Source organism: Mastigoproctus giganteus, chromosome 6, assembly GCF_048544385.1.
Source record: "Mastigoproctus giganteus isolate SK-2022 chromosome 6, ASM4854438v1, whole genome shotgun sequence".
NCBI lineage: Eukaryota > Metazoa > Arthropoda > Arachnida > Uropygi > Thelyphonidae > Mastigoproctus > Mastigoproctus giganteus.
Window position 1 is genome coordinate 16,588,739 of NC_143580.1, and position 26,527 is coordinate 16,615,265.

At 36.0% G+C, this 26,527-nt stretch overlaps 1 protein-coding gene across 2 annotated transcripts in view; it reads left to right on the forward strand.

Moving 5' to 3' along the window:
* LOC150084009 (uncharacterized) overlaps positions 1-26,527 on the forward strand; it is a 171,838-nt gene that overhangs the window by 141,431 nt on the left and 3,880 nt on the right. For both annotated transcript variants that reach the window (XM_090375843.1, XM_090375844.1), the window contains 2 exons: positions 12,209-12,255; positions 21,986-22,044. In XM_090375843.1, coding sequence (XP_090231969.1) covers positions 12,209-12,255; positions 21,986-22,044 — 106 coding nt within the window. The remainder of the gene's footprint in view (positions 1-12,208; positions 12,256-21,985; positions 22,045-26,527) is intronic.

Sequence of the window (26,527 nt, forward strand, 5' to 3'; positions counted from 1 at the left end):
TAGAAAGCATGCCCAGTCTCCCATACAGGCTGAAGATGATCCTGCATGTATTAGGTTTTTAATTGAATGCCAACTACAAGTTTCAAACTTGTTCACCAATTGTTTGCTCCTCTTACAACTCAACAGTGTAGTAAAAATTCAGTTTGGATTTCTGTATTACCTTAGCAGCTTCCTGATATACAGTATGTTGTATAACAAGGCTTGACTTGGACTGTCAGAGCAAGTATATATCCTGGCTCTAATGACATTGTTACTTTTTTTTTTTTTTTTTTTTTTTGAGTTCTTTCCTGGTTTTGAATGGATTTATTAAACAAGGTGTGAACTAAACTAAAATCAAAATTTTAGAACAAGTTTAGAGTTGGATATGCTTTGTGCTACCTGTATTTTAAAAAGCCTGTGTTCAGATTTGACTTAAGTAACCAGATTGCATGATTCTCCACTGTTTTATCATCCTACAGAGATACTTGCCTTAGAATACATGCAATTGCAATGGGCTTCAAGCTGTGGAAGGTATGTAACTGTTATAACTAAACTAAATAAGCTTGATTATTTAGTTTAGTTATAACATCCTGCAATAAGCTTGAGTATTGCAAATTATATCTTTTGTGTGTAGTTATAATGGCAAATCCAATCTTTAGCTCATGGCTTATGTGAACCTTGCCATAACTGGGTTGTTAAGAGATCTCACATCGAAGGGTGGGAAGCCTAGCTTTAAGTCTTTAATGAGTTAAGTCCATAAAGTCTTTAATGAGTTAAAATGGAATTCTACTGAGAATTGCCTATACATAGCTATCGCTTGTAGAAGAGTAATCATTAAGTAGATAGCATCCAAAAATCAGATAGCATCCAAACAAAATGAATAACATTCTTCTTAACTACTGATAACTAGGAAACTTTTCCAGAAGGAAAACATCTGAAATGGGTGAAACCAATAGGTCCTGTTTCCACAATTTGGCCATTTGAATAAGTCAAGGAAATGTGAAAGAAATGTATCATTAAGAGAAAAATTAAATGCAACTTCAGTGCTTTCTCCAATTCAGAAGTGTGATATTCAATACTTATATTCATTACACTTATTATGAACAGTATGATATTATGTTATGCATCCCTCCTTGAGGTTATACCATAAAACATTTCTACTCCTGCAATAAGCTTGAGTGGAGATTCTCGGCTGTGGAATGTTACATAGTCCTTGGCCATATAGGGCATGAAAAGTTAGAGGCTAAAAAAAAAAACTGGTTCTACAATATTTCTGCACTCTTGTGTAACCAACAGCCAAATTTTGAAACTAAAATTTCAAATTCCAGTGGTCACTTGGGTATCTTCAAACTTTATCACACATGAAAGTCAATGTTACCTGTACAACAGGTAAATGTTCATTCTGACACCAGAATATGGTCATTCTAGTTATTTGCTTAATAAGAGTAGACTTGGTCCTTTATTTCCTGTGTTACTGGTTGGTTCAACCTTACTTGATTCTATCCCCTAACTGTAATCATTTGTAACTTTAATGAAGAGCAGATATCATTCAGCTCATGACAGGTGTTGATTAAATTGTTTTAGTGAGTGCAGTCGTACTTTATTCTTTTAATATTGATAGTAGTATTAGCGTATCTCACAATCTTTTTTGTACAACTTAAAAGAAATATACGCATTATATTTGGTCCTGTATAATTGTACTACATAATGCCAATGAAGTTGCAAGTCATATATTTAATTTTCCCCTTAATGATAAATTTCTTTCATTTGAATACAGCTGAATTACGACAGAAGTACATCTGGTTTATTTTCTGTACGAGATGGGTTGTAAATATGCAACACTCGGTTTATTTGATCATTCATAGTTTATATAGCTTTCTGCAAGCAGAATGAAATAATAACTAGCACTTTCTTCTACAGAAGATTTAGATGTTTGATATTTTGTCACAAAATAAGGCATTTTGATGAAGTTAAAGAATTGCATCATGTAGGTTGAACTTTTTATGTGGTTTGTGTAGAGAAGAATACCAGTCCTGCCTGTAATATACTAAATTTTCAACAAACTTGCATGTGGACCTAGCAGTGGCATGTGATGCAAGAAAGCAAGTGTATGAGCTTATGCAGCATCAGCCAAAAAAAAAAAAAAAAAAAAAATTACAAAACAATTCCCTCTAAATGTTGTCCAGTTCCTCCTTAAATTTATTTAACCTGTCAACGACAGATGGAAGTTTGTTCCAGCAATTAACCGTCTGCTGGCTAAAGGCAAATTTTTGCACATCTATTCTACATCTGTCTTTCCTCAATTTGAATTTATGCCCCCTTCGGGTCATAATCTGAACAATTAGAAGAATCCCATCAGAATTCAGCGTGCTCAACCCATTCAAGGCCTTATATACCTCAATCAGATCACCGCGCAGGTGCCTAGTCTCCAGCCACTGCAATTTGCAGAACTTAAGCCTCTCTTGGTAAGAGGATCCCTTCATTCCCCCTCACCAATCTTGTTGCCCTTCTCTGTACACGCTCAAGTAAATCTACATCCTTCCTAAAATGAGGCCTTCAGACCTGTACACAGTACTCAAGGCATGGTCTGACCATTGCCTTATACAGAGGGACAATCACTTCCTTTTCCCTGCTAGCAAAATTCCTGTATATTATTGACAAACCCCATGACCTGCCCTAGTAGCCTGTCTGCATTGCTCAGAAAACTTCATATCTGACTGCACAATTACTCCCAGGTCTTTTTCATTTTCTACCACCTTAAGTGTAGTACCACACAGTTGGTACGTTTCTCTGAGGTTACTTCTACCCATATGCAGTACTCTGCATTTTTCAATGTTGAAATTCAGTTGCCACTTCTCAGCCCATTTGCCCAAATTTTCTAGATCCTGTTGCAGTAGCACATTCTCATTACTGTCATTAACAACTCTGCCAACCTTTGTATCATCTGCAAACTTCGACACTAAGCCTGATATACCTTCGTCGATATCATTGATAAATATACAAAACAAAAGTGGATCCAACACCAAACCCTGTGGGACTTCATTAATAACATTAGTCCACGAGGCGCCTCTGTAGCCAGGTGGGCAGGAGCAGCAGTGCATAGCATACACTTCTTGATTAGACCAGGGTTCGAGCCCGTGACCACCAAATACGGAGGATGCGGAAAGGTCAGGGAATGACCACTGCATATACCCGGAGCAATATGGCCTTAGTTGCTAATGCTCCTAAAATCCAAATAACAACAACATTAGTCCACGAAGAGCAGCACCCATTGATTACCACCCTCTGTCTTTTCCCGCTCAACCATCCTTTTATCCATTGTAGCAACTTACCCTTAATACCGGCTGCCTCCGTAGCCAGGTAGGCAGGAGCAGCAGTGTGTAGCATACGCTTCTTGATTAGACTGGGGTTCGAGCCCATGACCACCGCATATCCCCTGAGCAATAGGGCCTTAGTTGCTAATGCTCCTAAAAACCAAATAACAAACAAACAAACAAACAAACAAACCCTTAATACCATTCTGCTACAATTCGTACAGTAGTCTTCCATGTGCAACAGTGTCAAAAGCTTTCCTGAAATCCAAGTGTATGATATCAGAATTATTTTTTGCATCTAATTCCTTTGTAACCACATAATATCCAATCAAATTTGTCAGACAAGACTTTCCCTTAACAAACCCATGCTGTGTCTGAATTATTGCTGCTAGATGATCCTGCAATGCATCTTGAACCAGTGGCTCCATTATTTTACCCAGAACAGAAGTTAATCTGGTCTGTAATTACTCGTGTCACCTTTCGATCCCCCTTTTTGAATTGGGGGATACATTTGCACATCTCCAGTCCGTGGGGACCTCACCTGAGTCCAAGGATGCTCTCATAATTATGGCTAAGGGTTTGCTACCTCCTTTAATATAACTGGATAGTGATTTCCCTTTATTACCTATATTATACCAATATGCATCTAATGCTATATTTAGAAAATGAAATAATTTCCATAAAAGGTGGGCAATCAGAACCTGAAAAGTAGTGTCCTGAAGACTGAGTTTATACATAAATCAAAAATGCAGCCAACTTTTAGTTATTGAACTATTTGGGTCAAATAGTTCAATAACTAAAACTTAACCTTTCATACCAATATTACTAATTAAATAATACATGTAGCGGTCTCTTATTAATTATCAAAAATGTCTTTCAAGTCTCATCTTCAATGCCTGCATGCTATAAAGTTATCTTTTCCTGATGGATCAGAAACCTAATATTCAATACAGTTATATTGATGGTATGATATGTTGGGCATCCTTTCTTGAGGTTATACTACATCAGTAGTAGGAACACACTGACACTAAAATTAGTTAACTCTTAAGGTATAAAAATAAAAAATAATTGGGAAACAGAATATACAAGAGCTATTCAATATAGAATGATTATAATTTTTTGTGAATGACTACTACTAGCTGAGTTGTGGAATTTAAAACAAACTAGTCAGATGTGCAACTGCACATCTGACTTGTGTGCATGGTGTGACCTTTTGGCAGTCAAGTTTATACCTGTTAGTTTTTCTTACATAATGACATGCAAGCAACAGTATGCTGCTTTCAAATTTTCCTTCCATCTCAAGAAAACATCACCTGAAGCATATTCTGAAATGTTAAAGGCTTACGGTGAATCTATGCTTCCGTATAGCATAGCTTGCAGGTGGTTTTACAGTACCGCTGTAAAATTTACATCATAAGATGTAGAAGATATATTGCATTAAAAAATGAAGAGTTCTGATTTGATTTTTAACAATTTTCCTTTGTGAAATCAGAATTAATAACAAATTAATATTTAAATTCATTAATTTACAAAGTTTTCATTTCTGCAAACTTAATTCCAAAGAAACTCATTTCACAGCGACTGCCACTCAGAAGTTATACACATTGGGAATACTTTTAAGGATTGTTAAAAAAACAAGTGTGCTGGCACTGGTGTAAGGAATTTAGTCAGATTACAAATGTCAGTTTTTTTTTTTTTTTTTTTTGCATTTGAATTTTTTGTGACCTTGTCATGGTAAGTGTTAGATATGCCAAATGGTTTATTTAGACATGTGAAAGGTCCCTTGCTTGAACTAATTGGAAAGCCGGAGACCTTCCTGACTGATTTGGAAGGCCTTCTAGCCAATGCTATAATCTCTTTGGTATTCCATTCTTATGGTCCTTTAACCATAGATTCTATGTTTTTTATTATTATTACCACAAAAGCCAAATTAAATTGTTTATAGTTCCCCATCACCTCTTAGGGTCCATTCCTTATGGAATGGAAAAACAATCACTTTACCAGCATTTTAAGGGGATCAATCCAGAATCTAATGATAGTCTAATTGAGACCTTCCCAACTGGTGTGCTGCACAAAGATTATTGGTACCATGAGAGATTTAATTTTATAAAATTTTCATAGTTATAAAAAATCAAATCCAATTGTACCAATCCATCCGTTCAAAATTTTATTGGTTTTTAATTTTATTATATGAAAAGATATGAGCCTAATTAGAATGAATTTTGGCATCACTAACCGGGTATAACTGAATGAGATTTCCACCAGCTACTGATTTTAGTTTACAAGCATACCTTGGGAAGTATAAAAATCATTTTCTTTCTTATTTTTATATATTTCCCCCCCTTTTTTTTTTCTTTGTTTTTAACTTAAATTTGAAAAATATCTTTAGTGGAAGGCAAAAAAAAATGATTTAAATCATTTCTTATGCAAGAAAAATTTCTATAATTTAAAAATAATCAGTGGAACACTTTAAATATTTATGATAATGTTTTTCTCTTATCTTTGATAAAAATCCATTTTTTTATGAAAATCAAGTTCAATACGCTTAAATGCAAAAAATGAGCTTAAACACAAGTCAATGTTTATATCTAAAAACAAATAATTATTAAAAAATATTTTTATTAAATTGTTTCATTAAGTACTTTACATTTAACCAAATTTTAATTTTTGTAGGTATTTATTTTCCATTCATAATGAAGAACGTTTGAAGTGTGCTAGAAAGTCATCAGATTCACAGGACAAACAAAGTAGTCAGAAAAATAAATAAGTAAAATAAGATAAAGCCAGAATTTAGGCAATATAATGAGGCAATTTAGGTAATATAATCATATGGATTTATATGCTCCAATAATTCTTCTCTTCCTTGACCCATATGTCTTATTTGCCTAGAAGATTTATCAAATGAAGCAACGGTATAAAGTAAACTATGCTGGCACCTTACATGGAACATCCATCATGTGCAGAAAAAAATTTAATTTTTTTTAAGTGTCTTCAAATGCAAAATAGGAAGCAAAGTTCTTTTATGAATTCGAATACAACAGTATCAAATCAAGCTCGAGAGGCCTAGTTAAAAGGTTTCCCAATTGGTAGCCAAATCCAAAATGCCTCGTAAAATTGCAGAATTGCTTATTTTAACAGTCTGCACTGAAATTGTTAGCATTTGCTTCGGGCAAAAGAAGCAAAGGAAATAGAAAAAGTACCACTTTCGAATAACACTATTAGTACAAAGGTGCCGACCGGGCTAGCCGAGTGGGTAAAGTACCTGCCCGGCAACCCAAAGGTCGCGGGTTCGATTCCCGCCTCGGGCTTGGATCAAAGTACTGCAAAAACCTTGGGAGGTGCAATATGGCCACAGAAGCCGATGCGCCAACAACTACCAAATCAAAAAAAAAAAAAAAAAAAAGTACAAAGGTACTGGGAAAGTTTTGCAATACAGCTTTGTTTATTTAATTTTTTCAAAGTAATTTCCTCTACATTCAATACACCTCTCCATCCTCCGAAACCAATCTTTAAACTAGTTCTGCCAAGTTTCACTAGGAAGTAAAGCACACTCGTTGTCCCAAGCCCGTAGAAGGTCCTCATCACTGGAAAACCGCCTCCCTTTTAGCTTCATTTTCACATGCGGCAACAGTGCAAAGTCGCAGGGAGCAAGGTCTGGACTGTAGGGAGGGTGCTCGAGAAGTTTCAGTCCTGTCGTGGTCAAATATTCGGTGCAGGCTTTGGCGCGGCGAGCTGGAGCATTATCGTGATGGAGGTACCAGGTGTCCATTCTTGAATTTGGCCGCAGGTTCTTCATAGATCCAATGACTTTAGGCAGGCATTGTTCAGTATACCACTTAGCTGTGACTGTCTTCTGCGTGTCCAAAACGACACGTTCCACAATTCCACTCGATTTGAAAAATACAGCTATCATTTTCTTCTTTACAGATCGGGATTTTCTGACAATTATGGGTGTGTCGTCATCATCAAAGACCCAAACTTTATTTTGAGCTTTGGTCGGCAGATCGTAATAGTACAGCCAAGTCTCGTCACCTGTCACGATGTTGTTCACATACAGAGATTGTCCCTTATCAAACTTTTTTAACATCTCCCGGCACCAAGTCACATGTCGTGTCATCTGCTCTTCAGTCAGTTGATGCGGCACCCAGAGAGAACAAAGTTTCTTCGCGTGCAAATGATCTTGCAGAATTGAACGAATTGCTGGTGCATTTAGGCCCAAAGTATCCTCTATCTGTTGGTAGGTCACTCGCCTGTTTTCGTCAAGCATTTTCCTCACAGCAGTAAAGTTTCCTCCGTAACTGACATTCGTGGCCTTCCCGGCCTCTCAGAATCCTCCAGAGTGCAATTTCCCCTTTGGAATTCTCTATACCACCTGAATATCGTTGTACGATGTGGACAATCATCATCTAGTGCAAGAGTCATTTCTTCTAAGCACTGGTCTATGGTTAAACCACGCACGAAATTATACCGCAAAACTGTCCTTATCTCATTTCGTGACCACGATGCCATCGCAAGCACTTTACACTCTCACTACTAATGAATAATTGAGCCCATCAACTTGGCGCGGCGGCTACTATGCACGTATGAACATGTCTCAACATGCAGCAACAAGCAGCTTCCTGTGATTCATTGTTGCGTCATATTGCAAAACTTTCCTAGTACCCTTTGTAGATGCATTGAAGACATATCAGATGACAGAAACAAAATTAATTCAGAGAATTGTCGAATCAAATTTTCATTGCAAAATTAGAGACATTAGTAACTGCGCTCAGTTAATAGTATTAGTTAGAATCATCGAAGAGAAATGCTTGAAAGAGCATTATTTGTTCTGCAAAGAACTGCCAAATCACACTGCTAGGAATGAAACATTCAAAGTGGTAAATTAAGATTTTGAGACATAAGATATGGAAAGATGGTTGCTTAAGCTTGTGTACTGATGGTGCAGCTGCAATGACTGGAAGTGTTGTAAAGGTTTTTCATCATGAATTCATTCTGAAAACCCAGAAATTCAGGTAATGCACTGTTTTATTCACAGAGTTCTCATATCTGAAAGTTTGCCTGTGGATCTGAATTTGACATTAGATGATATTATCAAGGTGGTGAATTTGATAAAATCCAATCCATTAAAGTCGCATCTGTTTTCAGCTTTGTGTGAATAAATAGGATTGGAATACTGCTTTCTGCTATTTCACACTGAAGTACCATTGGCTGTCCAAAGGAAGAGTTTGAGCTAGCTTAAAAAAAAAAAAAATTTTTTTTTTTTTGTAAATTTTACTTACTTTGCAGATACAATGAAGGGTAGTTATTGGCTCCATAAACTAAGTTACTTAACTGATATTTTTGAGCACCGGAATGAGCTAAATCAAATTGTAAGGATCACGTGAAATCATACTGGCATGTATGGACAAAGTTTATGGATTCAAAGAAATTCAACTTGGAAAAATGAGTTTAAAAACAGATCATAATGATGTTTAATTGGTATTATAATTTAAATCCTGAAGAAGAATTATTGGGATTAGTAGAGCAAAATTTGTGTTTGATTGAAGAAAAAACTTCACTATTTTAAAAAACTTGATGTAAAAAAAAAAATTGATTGGATTTCAAATCCACTCGCATTATCCCTAGAAATTCCAGCATTACATTTATCAATGAAAGAAAAGAAAAGCTGTTAGATTCAAGAAATGATCACATCCTTCAAGTACAATTTTTAAAGAAATTGTGGTGCGAAGGGAGTTTCCTTCAATCGGAAAAAAGCAATTGATACTCTTCTTCCATTTGCTGCCACCTATTTGTGCGAACAAAGTTTCTCGTCGATGGTGATTATCAAGAATAAAACCTGATATAAAAATGTTATGCTCACAGAAGCAAGCTCAAGTTTCTCGTTAAAAATTTTTGAGATTTTATTTTAAAGTTTTGTATGAATTTAGTATTAAATATTTAATATCTTCCGTAGTATTTATATTTTACATTTCTTATCAAAATTACATATATATATATTATAATGCAAATGTAATAAATTTTTTCATAAAGTCATTATAAACGCCCCAAAATCTGTTTGTTTCTGTGTGCCATACAAAAATTATAATTTTCCAAGTGTAATTTTCCATATCCATCTAAATGTCCCTGGATTGCACTCTTAACCATTGCCTCTAAGATTTTCCCTACCATGAAAGGTAGACTAACTGGTTTGTAGTTACTAGCTTCACTCTTAGAACCGCCTTTATGTATTGGTGATATGTAGGCACTTTTCCAATCCAAAGGTGCTCTCATAATTAACCTCACTGGTTCAATACTCTCTCTCTCTCTGGTCTCCTTCCTGAAAATTACTGCATACAGCAAACCCCCGCTATTCGCGGGGGTTACGTTCCTGAGAAATGTCGCGAATACCGAAAACGCGAATACTGAGTTATGGCTCCCATAGTAATAAAGGGGTTCCGTTCCAAAGTATGAAATATATAAGAAAAACTAGTCTAAAATTGTTTCTATGTATGTATTATATGTACCTTCATAATATGACTACGTACATAGACAGTACATAGTGAAATGCAAGCATATGGCATCGAAATGAAAATAAGATACAATTTAATATTAAATGTAATATGCCTTTGCTAGCAAAAAAACTTATCCCGCCAGTGCTATCACCAGTTTCGCTAAAGTGTTGATAAAGGAGTTTTGCCTTTTCACGAATGATGAGTGAACTTAACGGAATTTTATTTTGAGTTCGGTCTTCTATCCACATATTTAAAGCTTTTTCTATTTTTTCTAATTTAACATCACGAGTTACAGAGCAAATTTTTGAAGCAATTAGCGCCTTTTTCACGGACACTACGGCGGATTTTTTCTTCGGATTTCTTGATTGATCGTACCGTTGACTCATTGATTTTATAATGTTTTGCCACTGAGGAGACACTTTTACCATTAGAAATTTTATCTAATAACTCAATTTTATTCGCTAATGTCATCACCTTTGATATTTTCACATTTCTCTTGTTATTCGTAGCCATATTTTTGTAGGGGTTAGAAAGAATTTGTCCACAATAAAGTCACTTTCTTCCGTTAACACACTCGAAAAAGTCCGTTTTACACTGCAAAACAGTAGATTTATCATTTTTGTAAGCAAATCAATTTATAAATTGATAAATTTATTCAATTTATAAGCATATAAATTAAAAGCAAACGACGAAACCTTCCATGACAAGCGAATAACACATACTGAACAAGGATTAGCGAGAAACATCCACGCTCGCGATTTTGTCACTCCTCTCCCCCCACCCACTGAGCGCCGTTTTTACCGGGAAAGATAATTTTAGCCACGTCCATGTTTTTTTATGGGGGAAAATATTCACGGCGCTTTAAAATTCACATTTTTTAGGTTTCATTTTATATTAAATCGGCGATCGCGAATACGCGAAACCGCGAATACAGATACCGCGAATAGCGGGGGTTTACTGTATATGCTATCAACTCCAGGAGCCTGTTATTTTTATTATATTTTCGCTTAAATTTTAATTTATTTCTATTTAATTATTCTTCAGTCTAAAAGTTGTCAGTTACCTTAATTTTTAATTTTATCTGATCTTAATCCAAACAAGATTGATTGTTAAATAATATTTAATGGAGGGTCTTAAATGTTATTTGACAACTAGTAGCAGAGTACTAAAGTAAACTAGTTACTCATAATCCTGTCCATCATGAAAAACACCAAAGACCATACTGGAGTTTGTTTTAATGAGTCAGAGCCCCACAAGGTTCAGTTAGTGGCCTCTTGCTGTTTATAATAATCATTAATTGGTATTGATGAAAGTATGTCTATTTAAATGGCTGTGTTCTAATGATACTAAGGCAAGTGGGATAACTGTTGAGGTATGCTTCTTCAAGATCTGGATAAATTATATGGATGTGGTGAAAAATAGCAGCTTATGAAGTCTGAGTATTATTGTTAGATACAAGGTTGTGCATTGAGGTAGAAACAAATCAAGGTAGTTAATAATGAAGACAAATATTTATAGTCTGATATACAGTTACATTTATAAATACGAAGTTTGTTTTTCTAACAGTTCATAAAGAAAAAAACAATGTTGTGAATATATTGCATATCCAGTTTATACTTTTGTTAATAATGTGAGAAAAGAAAGTGAACTATTTGTGGGTGTAAAAATATATTTGGCGTACTATTTTTTTATTTTTTTTTTTTTCCAGTAGTGCTGAAAGGTCGAAAACTAGGGTGATAAGCATTTATATCAAGTTACGTGATATATGCATTTCAGGAATTTTATTTATGAAGTATTTTTCAAAGCTTTTTGATATTCACGCAACGAGTAGCTGTGACATGAGATTTGTACAATAGTACTTCTTAAAGAGGAGACTCGTGTGGAGGGGAAATGGGTTAAGCTATCAATATGAAATTTGGCATCCCTTCAAAATAATTTAAATAAGTCCTGAACCTCTGAATGCCCAAACATCTGAACCTTATTTATATATAAACAACTCAGTTTTTAAACAACAGATCTATTTTTACAGGTCTCATTTTAATGAAATTTGGGAAGGCATGAAAATCAACTATCTGCAAAAATCTGCACGTAACGAATAGTTGTTACGTGCAGATGGACAGGCAGACATGTTAAAGGCACTGTGCATTTCACTGTACATTTTTGAACATGTCTAACAACATTGCTTTTAAACAACAAAGGTGGTTTAAAAGCAATGTTTTTAGGCATGTTTTGAAATGAAAGTGAAAACTGGAACAATGGTCTGTTTTTGTTAATTTTATTTTTCTGGTGGATTTGATTTTGCATCACTACAGTATTTTGTACCGACACGTGTTTGTATGCAGATGTAATTAATATAACAAGTTCTTTTTTAGAGAATTGCTTTATCTCTTTTCCCTCTAATATTCAGTTTGTTTTTACTTCCAGGTATTGTCATGATGTTTGCCCTGCCAAAATTTTATGAGACTAACAAGGTAAGTGCATTTCTAAATATCTGTATGAATTATTTCAAAAGCAAAAATGTTGAATTATGTATAATGTTGAGACACTAGATCTGTGTTCCATGTACATATTTGCTGGTTTCCTTATATAATACATTTGGCAATGTCTATTCTGCAGTTTTTTAAGCAGTGTTAAAAGGATGGGAATCAGTCTGAATTTATGTACAGACAATTTTGGATACCTTGAATACATCACCTTTTCTTTTTATGTATACTGTTACCTCTAAAATTTTCACTTTACAACTTGGCATTCTTTAAAATACAGCACATTTATAAAAAAAAAAAAAAAAAAAAAAAAAAAAAGCTCTTGTTTATACTCTGGCACAACCACCAGGTCAGTGGAGTTTACAACAAATCAATACAAACATTAATTGTATTTAGCAGTCATGGGCTTGAACCCAGGTCCACTCAGAGCGTGAGAGTTTTCACTCTCACTCCTGACCACTCGGCTACACACGTGATCACACAAAACATTTTTACAATAAGAAGGTATTGAGAAAGCAATCTGGCACTCATCAATGATTGCATTTGCCTTTTTAGAATCCATGTAAAAAGGTCTACCTTGACTATCTTACAAAGATTGACTTCAAGTTATAATATGGCCAGAGCTAACTGTTTAGTTTTAGCTTGGTCATCACTAGAACTCACCTGCCATCTGAGACTCCGTTTGTTCCCAAGAGTCTCTTATAGCAGTGTCTCATCTTTTAAACAAATGGCCACTGAACCTTTTAGTGGGGCCACCTGTTTGAAAGTAGTGCAATAACAGGGCAACCCATAAAGTGATGTTGACATCACTTGATGGGTTGCCGAGTGAGCACAGCTGGGAAACATCTATGCTTGATTAAATCTATGGTTAATTTCTTCTGTAAACAGTGACTTACTAATATGCACAAACAGATCTAATTCCACATAAAGGTTTCTGTCACGGTAACCATACAATTCATAAGCTGCATAAGTAGGATTAAAAACAATAGGAGGCTTAAGTCACCCAGTTGTTTCCTGCCCCATAATAATAATATTGAAGAGGTTTATTGAGTGACCTTGAATTGCCTATTGTTTTTCCTCTCTGCATTAGTTATAATGGTGCAAAAAGCAACCTTATGATCTTTGTTATTATGAGAAATTGACCGAATTTCTTCACAGTATATGATACATGATGAAAATGTTGTGCAAATTGACAACTATTGCATGTTTTTTGTTATAATTATTCTTCAAGAATAGTTTATCCTTCAGTATGAAAGTATTTTAAAATCTGGCACCTTTTCAATCCCTTAGGGCAGTGGTCTCGAACCGGTGGCCTGCGGGCCACATCCCCCCCCCCCACCCGAAGCAATTTTTCACGGCCCACAAATACATTTTCAATTATGTATTTGTTGTAAATACGGTGCTTATATTCACTCTCATTTTGTAAAAAAAAAAAAAAAAAAAAAAAAATCCGGCCCATATGCTGCTTTCAGATCGTGCATTCGGCCCGCATGCAATTTGAGTTTGAAACCACTGCCTTAGGGTGTCAGATTTTAGAGTTTGAGGGTGGGGGAGAGATAAATCCTGATATTTTTTGTTAACTTTGGTTCAGTATAAATTCTTTAATAGGCACAAGACGTTGTATTTTGTCAGTGACTATCATTTACTGTCAATGGTGAATATTTCATAACTAAAATGATAAAATTAAAAAAGTGCAGATAGGTCAAAAATTGTAGTTAAGCTGTTTCCCCCACAGTGTGCTTTATTATCTGTGTGCAATAAAACAGATATCATGTGGATTATAACCTAGTTAGAAAGTTACTAACTTTCGTACATATTTAGTTATGAAATAATTACTGTTACCACAAATAGTGAACAGCTAAAATAGGAACTTGTCAGCTACTTTCTGTGTTGAACCCAGGGGAGGGAGAGTCATAAGTGCTGATTTGGTTTGGTATAAACGATACTGGTTTAAAAAAAGTTTAAAAAAATTGCAATATTACTGATATCCAAAATAGTCTGCATATGATAATTTCCATCCTTTTATCATTGATTGGGAAAACCGCAGTTTTCCCAATCAATTTTCAAAATATATAATGCAAAGAAACACGGCATACATACAAGGAACATGAGTCAGTGTTCTAATTTTTTTATACATGAATAATTATTCGGCCCATGATTCCATGTGATGTGTACAGGTCATATGTATTATGACAAGAAGAGAAAGGCGTTAGGCTATAATGATAGGTTTTGGTTAATTATGGAGTTGAAAAAGCCACCTGAAGTACATACATATAAACAACGGAACCTCAACGTGCCACCTAGGCAAATATGCCTATCTGCACAGAAGTCTAAAGAAAATTTTGTACTTTTAAAATTTTTGGTGTTATAATCTCAAATCAAACTATGTCCTAATTATACATTTAACCATCCATTGTTTAAATGACTTACAAATTTTCGGTCATTAGCCTGTCATCGCATGAACATAGTTTAGTATCTCATGCGACTCCAGTTGCCGCCCCTTCCTCGAGGAGGAAGACCTCTACTCGCTCAGAAGGTTAACTAAAATTCTAAAATCATATTATACAAATTTGGCTATCTAACTCAAATCTCACACTAGATCTCTTCCCAACACACAGAACATCCACACACTAGTCCCATGCTCACCAAGTCCACGACACCGCCACAGCACCTCAACATCAAAACATCCTGATATATTATCGACAAAATAATGTCATTAACTTCTAATAGTAATCAGTACGCTTCTTATTTAATTCCATTGCATAATTAAACTCTGGACATGCATGATCTACTGCAACATGATCACTTACAATTTTCTTGCGCTTGCAATTTACGCAACAAGGGACTTTATCTTTATTTGGGCAATCTTTAAAAGAATGCCCATGTGCTGCACAATAGCCACAAAAAACCTCATTCCTACAGAATTTGGCAATGTGGCCATAAGTCATGCACTTATAACATTGAGTTACTGTGACAATGTCACGAACTCGACAAGCGGACCAATTCAAAAATACTCTGCCCACACTTGTTAACTGCTTATGAACAGGACTGGAGACTTGAAGAATCCAGTTATTAACATTCCTCTTCTTGGCTTTATTCACAGATATAACTGCCAGATTTTCTTGAAACAGGTCTTCTTTTATTCCATAATCTTTCAAGTTCTTTAACCATAGCTGTTCTAATAACTCCTTCTTATCAATGTCTTTTTCAACATCATATATCAAAATCTTCGGATTCTGCTTCTTCACTTTTTCAGCATTCAATTTAAGTTCTTTAAACTTCACACATTTTGTAATCATATCTAGATCTTTTTCTGTTTCAACTTCAATCACCACTTTCTTATCACGAACAGCCCTTAAATTTCTCACTTTAACATCATGAAGTATCGGTCTTACATTCTTTATTAGATCATTTCTCACATCTTCACTGCTCTTATGTTTCTCATTCTTGGTTGAGATAATGGCAACTTTCGGTTTATTCTCCACTTTATCTTTTACTACAGTTGCATATTCTCTAGGAATTCCTTGAGTGTCCTTTTTAACCCTCTTTATTCGAGCATTAATATCAAGCTCTAAGACAACCATCTCTAGGTCATCCCATAACTCCAAAATTCGGGCTGATACTTTACTAGTTATTCGATTCTCCCGTTGAAAAAGGATATATCTCAAATTAGAACGAGATTCAGCTATTTTTTCCAATCTTTTTGCAGCACTTACATCTTCAGAACTTTCTTTTATACTTCCTAGTATAACCTTCATATTTTGAAACAACTGCTCCTTATTATCCACAGACATATCAGTTCTCTTAGCACTTCTAGGTGAATCAACCACCTGACTGCTCTTAGTCACCTTAGTTTTTGTTGACTCTGCTCTCATAACTTGCTTTTGCTTCTTAGAAACAGAATCCTTAGACTTCCTTTTTTCAGCAACAGCACTTTTATCCTGCTCTTCATCAAATTCATACACAGAGCTATCATCTGAGTCTTCACTTCCTGAATCTGTTTCTGTTCTATCGTAAGGAAGAGAGCCAGCGCTCGACTTCTTACTAGCCATGTTAAAATTTTTAAAAGGCAATTTAGCCAACTATATACAACTCTTAATAAAGGAGTCTGGCGGCCAAAAGCTTTAAACAGACCCGAACTCAAAAATATTAACTCACAAAATATTAAACTAACAACAGAGTCTGGAAATCTATCCAAACCAATTTAAAATCTATCCCTACTCAAGTCAAACGAGTCAGGGTCCCAGGAAACTTTTAATACAATCCTGAGGGCACAAAATGCAATTAACTCCTGACCAACTCTGCACCTCCTACCTCAAAACACCCGTTCAGCCGGCTAGGGGTAAACCCCCAACCGCCCACCCCAGACGCCGAGGACGTAGGGCAGCTAATCAGGTTACAACTCGTGCAACAATAGAAACAGCAAAATGGTAACTATCAACTAAAATTTAATTCAATCAAATTAAACAATCACTCAAGATAATCACCAATATTCACTATTCCCCAAGATTAGCCCCTGGGGCCCACCTGAAGTACAATCAGTCCTCGTATAGCACGATAGATGTGTTCCTAGAAACCCTCGTGCAATATAAACAGGCCCTGTGGGAAAAATAGGGTTAGGTGCCGACCACCCAAGATTGAACAAAACATTACCAAACACAATGAATAATCATAATAAAATACTTAAGTATTTTATTACGACTATTACAATAATAAAATATTGCTACTGCTTTTGCTTCTACCGTAAGCAAACTTTTTTTTTGTTTGTTTGATTTTCTATCCAAACAGATGACAGCCGTTCCATCTCTTCCAATTCTTTGTCTTGATCTAATGGATTTTAATTACACTTTGAGTTGTTCCTGCTATGAAAGTTGTGTTTACTTTCTCTGCATTCTTTCTAATTCTTGGTGTTGCCTCATTTAGGCCTGTAGCATGTGCAATATCACATGGTCTTTCATTTAGCTCAAAGCGTTTCACAATTTCATATTTTTCTCTATCGACAGAGGCGAGCTGGATACTGCTCAACGTGGACTAATGTTATTAGTGGAGTTCCTCAGGGTTCAGTGTTGGGTCCATTGTTGTTTTCTGTATTTATAAATGATATTGATGATGGTGTATCAGGCTTAATGTCCAAGTTTGCAGACAATACCAAGGTTGGCAGGGTTGTTAAGGACACTACTGATACTATGCTGCTGCAACAGGATCTGGAAAGGTTGAGCAGATGGGCTGAGAGGTGGCAAATGAAGTTTAACATTGACAAATGTAAAGTACTACATATGGGAAACAGTAACCCCAGATCAACGTATCAACTCTGTGGTACTACGCTGACAGTGGTAGAGAATGAAAAGGACCTGGGGGTAATTGTGCAGGCAGATATGAAGTTCTCTGAGCAGTGCAGACGAGCTGCAAGAGTAGCTCATGGTGTCTTGTCAATGATATACAGGAATTTTTCTAGCAGGGACAGGGATGTGATTATTCCCTTGTATAAGGCATTGGTCAGGCCACACCTTGAGTACTGTATACAGGTCTGGAGGCCTCATTTCAAGAAGGATGTAGAGCTGCTGGAACGAGTACAGAGAAGGGCAACAAGATTAGTGAATGGAACAAAGGGTTGCTCTTACGAAGAAAGGCTTAAGTTTTGCAAATTACAGAGCCTGGAGACTAGGCATCGGCGAGGTGATCTGATAGAGGTGTATAAGGCTTTGAATGGCTTGAGCATGCTCAATGCCGATGGGATTCCTCCTCTTGCTCAGAATAATCACCTGAGAGGGCATAAATTCAAATTGAGGAAGGACGGATGTCGGATAGATGTGCGGAAATTTGCCTTTAGCCAGTGGGCAGTTGGTTTGTGGAATAGACTCCCATCGCTTGTTGTTGAAGTTGATAGCCTAAACAAATTTAAGGTTCAGCTGGACAGGTATTTCGAACGAACGGAGGGGTGAAATGGGAGTAGTGGTTGTTCTTTTTTTTTTTTTTTGGCTGATGCTGAATAAGCTTGCTTTCTTGCATCATATGCCTCTAATGCTAAGCCTTACTGGGAAAACCCTGGTGGGCCGGAGGCTGGTGTGATTTTTGGCCATAGTATGAGGCCACTACAAAGTTTCTCGGGTAAGAATTTTTGGCCCAGTCTGCCTCTGTTTATCGATATTGCTTTTCTTTTTCTCTCTGAATCGGTAGTGTCTTCACCAGGACACTTCCTTTTCACATCTTTTAAGTATTTTACTAATTTTTAGGGAATGAAGCACAATTACAAAATGAGGAGGCACGTTTGATACACAAACAAAGCTGCGCACGTGTAGCAACTGAATAAACAACACTGTAAAGGCAGAGCTACACTATTAACACCTCACATTTTACTAAAGCACATTTTCTGGGGGTTACTACCATAAAACAATAAAAACAATTTCCAGTTGCATTTCTGCTAGTGGAATCTGTTATAAACTGGTAGTAAACTCGATCTAATGGCATTTGCAATAATACCGATAGCTGGAATTGTGTGGGTTTTTACCCTATTATGGTTAAATGTGCTTCCCCTTCACTGATGTAAAAAATAAATACATTTTCAGAATCTTATGTTCATTCCTATCGTGTTGCGTTCAGTTGGGGTGATTCTGCGTTCGCCTGCCATTGTAAACACAGAGGCGAATCGTGCATGATCGAATTCGTGTAGTGTAAACACGTGTTATACGAGGACTTACTGTACATCAGTTCTGTTAATTTTTTCTGTCTTGTGTTAAGAGTGGGGGCGGGGGGAGTTGAAACCATATAACAAACTGTAAGAAAATGTTTTAAATGTAATTTAAATTTAAACGTAACATTGTTCTTGGAGATAACAGTAAGAATGATCAAGTTCAGTAATGTAGCATTCAGTGGAATTGGGAGTCATTAGTTTTGTGGAATGATTACCAAGGAATTAACATCAAGAGTGAAGAGATCCAGTGAGTAGTTTTGTATTTGAATGCATTAATCAGCATGAGACTGTCAGCAGTTGGCATGCTTAATAGCTGTATTAGGGAAGAGAGTCAGTGTGACTTGACTAAGAGAATTTAATGACATTTCACAAGTAATTTTTGCAGAATAAGCTGAAATGTCTGTAGAAACAAACTTGATTTAAAACAGCTAGTTGAGTAAACTTCTCTGGGCTAACTTTTGTAGTCAACCATCGAGGGATGCTGTGGGTTCTGCAGTGACTGTGACAACATTTGGAAATGTGCTTTTTAGAAATGATTACAGTTATGTGTAATGTCAAACTTGGATAACATCAGCAATGTAAAATCCACTGTTCCCAGTTCAGTGGAGGGGGTGTTTATATTTAGCATTAGCAAAGGCATATGGTGCAAGAAAGCAGTCTTATACAGCATCAGCCAAAAAAAAAAAAAAAAATCAGTGACATGGAGTATGGATTGCAATGTTACTGCTTTTTAATTTAAAATTAAATGGGGTGGGGCTACTCAGCCTGTTTCATGCAACCTCATCACACTAGTAATTTCATCTAGCTTTGTTTATTATGAGAAATGTTTGAGTTTATTGGTGGTAGACACTACGTTTAGATTTCCTATCCTATGAGGGGTGGTCAATAAATATTTACCCTCACCTAGAAATATTTGAGTTGGGGATTTGATATTGTGTGTGCAGGTGCACTACTAAGTCTCATAAGTTAACGTGTATTTATTTGTTTTGATCCATCAGTTACTGAACTACACTCGTGAATACCGCAAGAACTGGTACGGTTAAAGGTTCAGTCATCAATTTATAACAAAGTTGTAAATTTTTTTCATTTGTAAGCAAAACAGATCCACAAGGAGATAAAAGCTGTATATGGGAAGGATTGTCTATCATATGACAATTCAGGTGAAGCACAATTGAAGGAGTGCACATGATAAGAGAAAGAATATCCATCTCAGCCAGAAACCATGCCATTGTGACTAAAGTGGAACAGCTAGTCCTTGAAGACAGACATCTAGCTATAAATTTTATAGAAAATGAAGTACATTATGGCAAACATACCAATGGCTAATGCACAAGTTCTTCCTGCAAATGTATAAGGTGGTAGCCTGACAGGTTCCATAATTGTTGAAGCTTTGTAGAAAGAGTGGTTTTTAACCACTTGTGATAATGGATGAATGCTGGGTACGTCACTCTGATCCAGAAACAAAACAGATGAGTAAACAATGGAAATGATCATCTTCACCAACTCCCAAAAAAAAAAAAAGCTGAGATTCGGCGCCCTTGCTGACAAAGCTACTCTCATGGTGGACTCTACAATCAGGTGTGGCTTTGAAAATCTGTAGCACCCACCTTATTCTGCTGACTTCTCAGCTTCAGATTCTTCCTCTTCCCAAAAAGAAAGAAACCATTACAGGGCTGTAGATTTCTGACTGATGAGTTAATTAATGAAGTAGACACCTGGTTTTCTCATCAGAGTGGAGAGACCTGAAAGAGGAGGCTCTTTCAGGCCTCCCCACTCTGATGAGAAAAATGCATTGCTCTAGAACAGTGGTTTTCAACCATTTTTATAATAATGGCACCTAAGTAATTCATTTTATTTTGCGTCACCCCTGCTCAATTTTCTGCCTGTTAGATCTGATTCTCTCTGTGTGTGTATATATAATGTTAAAAAATATATATGTTATATATTTATTACAATAATATAATTATAAAAATTACATTTCATAATACAAATTATATATATACAGTATATAATCTTATTCTTTATATAGAGGTACTAAGCAAACATCAATTATAGATTACCAAAAAATTAAAAAGATACTGTACACCTTTTTATAACGAAATAAACAAAAATAAATAAATTAAAAAAATAATATAATAGGTTTAAATAACTTAAACCCAAATTACGTGGCACTCCTGGAATGTTGTTGCAGCACCCTGGTTGAAAACCACTGCTCTGGAAGGTAGTTCCTTAGAAGGATAAAGTTAACAGTTAAATTTCAATTCCTTAACTTGAATATTTTTAGGCGAGAGTAAATTCCTGTCAGGTTAACTACATTTCTGTAGAGTAGAATCTCAACATTGAGGATTGATTCTTTGCATTTTATTTATCTCTTCAGAATCTGATATATTTTGCTGAAAAGTATACATTTGGTTACATTTCCATCAATTTTTATTTTTCCTTGCATTAAATATCAAACACTGCCAAAGTTTAAATCTTTTCATTGCTTGTGGTATCAAGAGCACATTATGTGATCATCTTTGAAACCAAAGAGCAGAAAGTTTATGGTTATCATTGGAAGGAGAATTGTCATCTTGAACAAACGATATGCTCCCGACTACAAAGGATTGCTGAAACCATGTATTCTAATACCCTGAGTGGATTAACATTGATCATTGGCCTTCACTTACTGTAAATTGTAATATTTCAGGGAATGAGTGATTCTTTCATTTTATCAAATGAAAGTGAATGAATGAATTAAAGTTAATTTGGAGTTGAACTATGAATTGATGTGGGCCACTCTTTGTTTAGAAGGTAGTAAAAGAACTAGAGTTCAATTTGGGAGGAAGAATAGTATCCATTGAAATATCTAAACACTGCAAAATATTATTTTAATATTAAAATAATTGCTGTGTTGTGATACTTCAGTACTTTTTATTTTTGTGGTTATTTTAAAGCAGTTTTCATAAATAATTTGAATACTGGTCTTCATGCATATTGATTTTCCATAGATGACCACACTTAATTTTTTTTTTCTTCTTCTCCTAGACTCAGATTGACCACTATCTAGATCTTGTCCACAAGCAGGTTGGAGATGTTGTTGGAAAGTAAGTAACTTAATTTTTATGCTCCTTTGAGAAAAAAATAATTTGTTTTAAGTCCTGGACACTCCCTTGCACGTGTGTTATAGTCCTGTTAGCTTAAGCACTATAAGCCACGTTCACTCTTTAAAAAATAATGAGCTTGTTTAAATGGTTGAATTTACAGACTAGTAATCTCATGTCTCTCATACTATAGTATTGATTGCTCTGGCCAAGTTTCAGGTTTGCACAACCAAGTTTTTTCTTTTTTTTAATCAGGCAAAATAGTATATAATTAGAAATTATCTTAATTACATTTTAGTTTATTATAAAACAATGTTATTTACTCCTATGCATAAGTGCAACCCACTGGTGTGGCATGCAGTTTTGCAATCTCTCACTGTTGGTGTATCTGGGATGCAGTAGGCCAGCAAACCAAGTGTGGAGACTTTCACATTCAGTGGTACTTTACTTCTATGTATACACACAGGAGTCCAGGCATGTGACATCAACAAAGCCATACACCTTTGTTGGTGAGCAAAATATTTGTAACTCAGTGGCTCAGTGAATGCTTTGTTAAACATCTTTTGTTGTACCTTGCATGGATCAGACAACTAGAATCATGATTATAGTAGCTTTATGAATGTAGTTTGTTTTTAAATTTAAAAACTTCATAATTATATGGGGGGAGGGTTCAGACAATTTGTATTCACCCAGAATTACTTGATAGAAAGATTGATATTTTATTATTTATTTATTTTTTAAATTTATTTTGTTTTTATTTTATTTATTATTTTTTTTTTACTACCTTAATCTCATAGCAACCACACATTTTGGTTTCAATTTGGGTTAGTGTTTTTTTTTTTTTTTTTTTTTTTTTTTTTGTGGCAGAATGAAGTGTCAAAATGGATATGGTGGAATACAGATCAGTGATTTAGTTCCTCTTTCTGCAAGGGAAAACACCCAATTCATGAAGAAATGGTTGTTGTTTATGGAGAAGACCACCCAGGTTACAATGTTTTGCACAATGGTGCAAACTATTCAAATGTGGAGAAATCTTGGTGCATGATTGAAGAAATCCCAGCAACTTGCAGTAACAGAAGACTAGTGGAGGGTCTATAGAAGAACATCATCCATCAACAGATGCATATGAATAAATTATCTGCTAGATGGGTTCCCAGACTTCTGATCCCTTACCAGAAGAAGGGAAGGGCACAGTGTGCACCTGGAATCTTGCCAATGTGCCAGGAAAAACTGAAATATTGCTGGCACCTGCTTATTCCCTTGACCTTTGTGCCCTTGGATTTCTTCCTCTTAACTGCTCTGAAGTCCTTTCTTCGTGGAAATCACTTTGCTGCTGATGATGTGATTTCTGCTGCTGAGTCATGGTTCGAACGAGAGTCAGAGAACTTATACAAAACTGGCCTGCAGAAGTGTATTGAGAGGTGGCAAAAAAATGTGTTTTTGTCTGGTGACTATGTTAAAAAAGTAATACTTGTTTGTTTCAACCTTCTATCACAGATACTGGGTGAATATAAATCTTTTTTACAAATTGTAACCACCACTTCGTTGTACCATGAGTTAAAGTATACACGAAAATTTTTTGGATGACAGAACACCCATCAGTGATGGTGAGAGAACACAAGAATTATGAACACTGTATGCTACTTGCATTTTTTTTCTTGTTTCTCTCTATAAAGATGTTAATTCTAGGATTAAAACTTTTTTTGTTTTTTATTTCCTCATTTGTAAATATGGCCTTGAGATTTCTTCAGTCTCTTAGTTCCATTTACACTGAGTGAACAGAAATCATGGGATACCTATCTAGTAACGGATAGGCCCACCTTTTGCCTGGATAAGGGCAGTCACACAGCGAGGCATTGAGTCCACTAGTTCATAGAAGCATTCCACAGGTATTTCTATCCATGCTTGCTGCACCACTGCCCATAATTCCATCACATTCCTGGGTGGAGGATCCAAAGCTCAAACGGACCTTTCAACAGCACCCCGAAGATGCTCCACACGGTTCATGTCCAGTGAACGGCGAGGCCATTCCATGGTTGTAAAATCTGCGGAATGCTCTTCGAACCATGTTCTTGTCACCATGACTGGGGGGGCGGCATTGTCCTCCTGGAAGAGTCCATTGCCATGTGGTGCGCGATAACCATAAAGAGATGCGGTTGGACACATAACCCAGACCATTCGGGGGATGTGTCTAGATGTACCAGAGGTCCCAACGTGTGCCAGTTGAACACTCCTCAGACCATTACCGACTATCTACCTGCCCAAACGGTTTCTTGTTGACATGATGGGTTTATAGCTTTGTGCAGTTTCCGCTAGATTCCACCCTCCCATCCACTCAAAATAACTTGAAACAGGACTCATCTGACCAGGAGACTGGTCTCCAATCATCGGAGATACAGTGCCGATGTTCTTTTGCCCAGTTGAGGCATAGTCCTGTCGTGGTGTTCGCAATGGGACTCTGGTAGGTCAGTGGCTCCCATAACCTGTTGTGGCTAATGATTGCCTGATAGTCTTGATGGAGACATTTCTGGCACCTCCCTTGTTGAAGTTGGCAGCGATTTGTGCCACTGTTGCTATCTGGTTGGCTGAAACAACGTGAGACAGAAGTCTGGCCACGTTCATCCACCACCTTTCTCCTCCCACAGCACTGTCCATGATATGTTATCGCAGAAATGGCATATTCCTGGTACACTCTTGATATGGTCGAGTGGGGATAGTGCAATTTCTGTACCTCATCTGCGATAGTGACCCATGTGTTGGGCACCCACTACATCCCTCTTTCAAAGTTGGTTAACTCACAATGTTTATCCATACTTACATCGAATTACAGTCTGTGTGGATGCGGTGTACCTGTATATCTGCCAAGCAGTGGGTTCGTTCACTAGCGAGAGGGGTTACAGTGTCATGTTGCCCAGGAACCAGATATTCCAAGAATTCTGTCCTTTCAGTGTATTTTTCTTAACTACTTTTTATTTTAAAAAAAAGTGGACGTAAGTGTGGTCCTATATAACTTCAACTGTGATCGTAACCCATTGTCTAATGCTTCTTTCACCCATGCAGGTTTTGCCATTTTTATTTAAATTATTTCCTTTATGCCTTATTCAAAAAAAATAGAAGGGGCAGATTCTATAAACAAATTCTAAATATTGATACTTGTTATGGTCATGACTTTTTTATTATTTGCTATAGTGCAGATTTTATCCTGGCATGTGTGTGTGGTGCATGCACGTGCACACACACTGACCTCCTAGTGGATGGAATTTTGTATTTAGACTTAAATATTTGTCAAGCCAAACCAAATTTCATTCCAATTTGAAAAATGGAGACCTGGCAGTTATTTCTTTTTTCCATATAATTTATAGGATAAAAAAAAAAATCATAGATTAAATGTAATTTTAACTCAGTATTGTTTGCTTTGCAGTCCATGAACACTTTGTATTATATATGTTATTTCACTTGTGGAGAAATATATATACACACACTCACACAGAACTTTTTTTTTTTTTTTTTTTTCAAGAGTAATATGGGAGAACAATAAGTCATAATTAAACAATGGCTAAGTTTAGAGAGCATAAACATAGGTTTTTTGAGTGTACTATAAAGTTATAATCTTAGTAATTAATAGGGAGATAACTATACTGTTCATTTCTATTAATCATAGAAAATAAAATATTTTTTAATTTAAGGAATCTGACACTCACTGCATGGATTAGCCACCTTGTTTCTTTTTTCCTAAAATATGCTCTTCTCCAAGATTATATTAATGCTTAAGAACAAACTATTCCAAATTTCCACATTCAGCTATATTTTTCTTCAGTATTCAACAGCATTTGTTCAATAAAAAATAATTCCTGGAAAATACAATGAAATTAGTACCTTATTCTCCTCTCCCACTCCCAGCACATGCCAGCTTTTAGCATTTCAGGTATAATTTCATCTCCCAACCCATCTTTCTCTATGCAGGCAGAGGTGAAGGTGATTCTTGCACAACTTCTATTAGAATAAGTAGCGACCTAGAGCGAGGGGTGCTGGTGGTTTCAGGGACTGATGGCAGTCATCCTGAAACAGGTGGGTATATGGGATGTGTTAGGGTAACTAATAATAAGGATAGGTACATGTATACCAATGCTAGAAGTATAGTAAATAAATCTTGATGAATTTGAAGTGTTGGTCAAGACATCAAAGGCAGATATTGTTGGGATAGCAGAGATGTGGTGTTACACAGATATAAGGAATGCAGAACTGGAATTTGGGGAGTACAATGTGCACAGAAAGGATAGACGGGATAGGAAGAGAAGAAGTGTTATGCTGTTAATTAAGAAAAACATAAAATCAAAAGAAGTGCATCCAGTTGATATAGATGAACAGTGCGCTATTGAGTCAGTTTGGTGTGACATGAGCACTGCAAAAGCAAAAATAAGAGTAGGAGTGTGTTATAGGCCTAATGACTCAAATGAGTACAATGAACAATTGTACAGAGAAATAG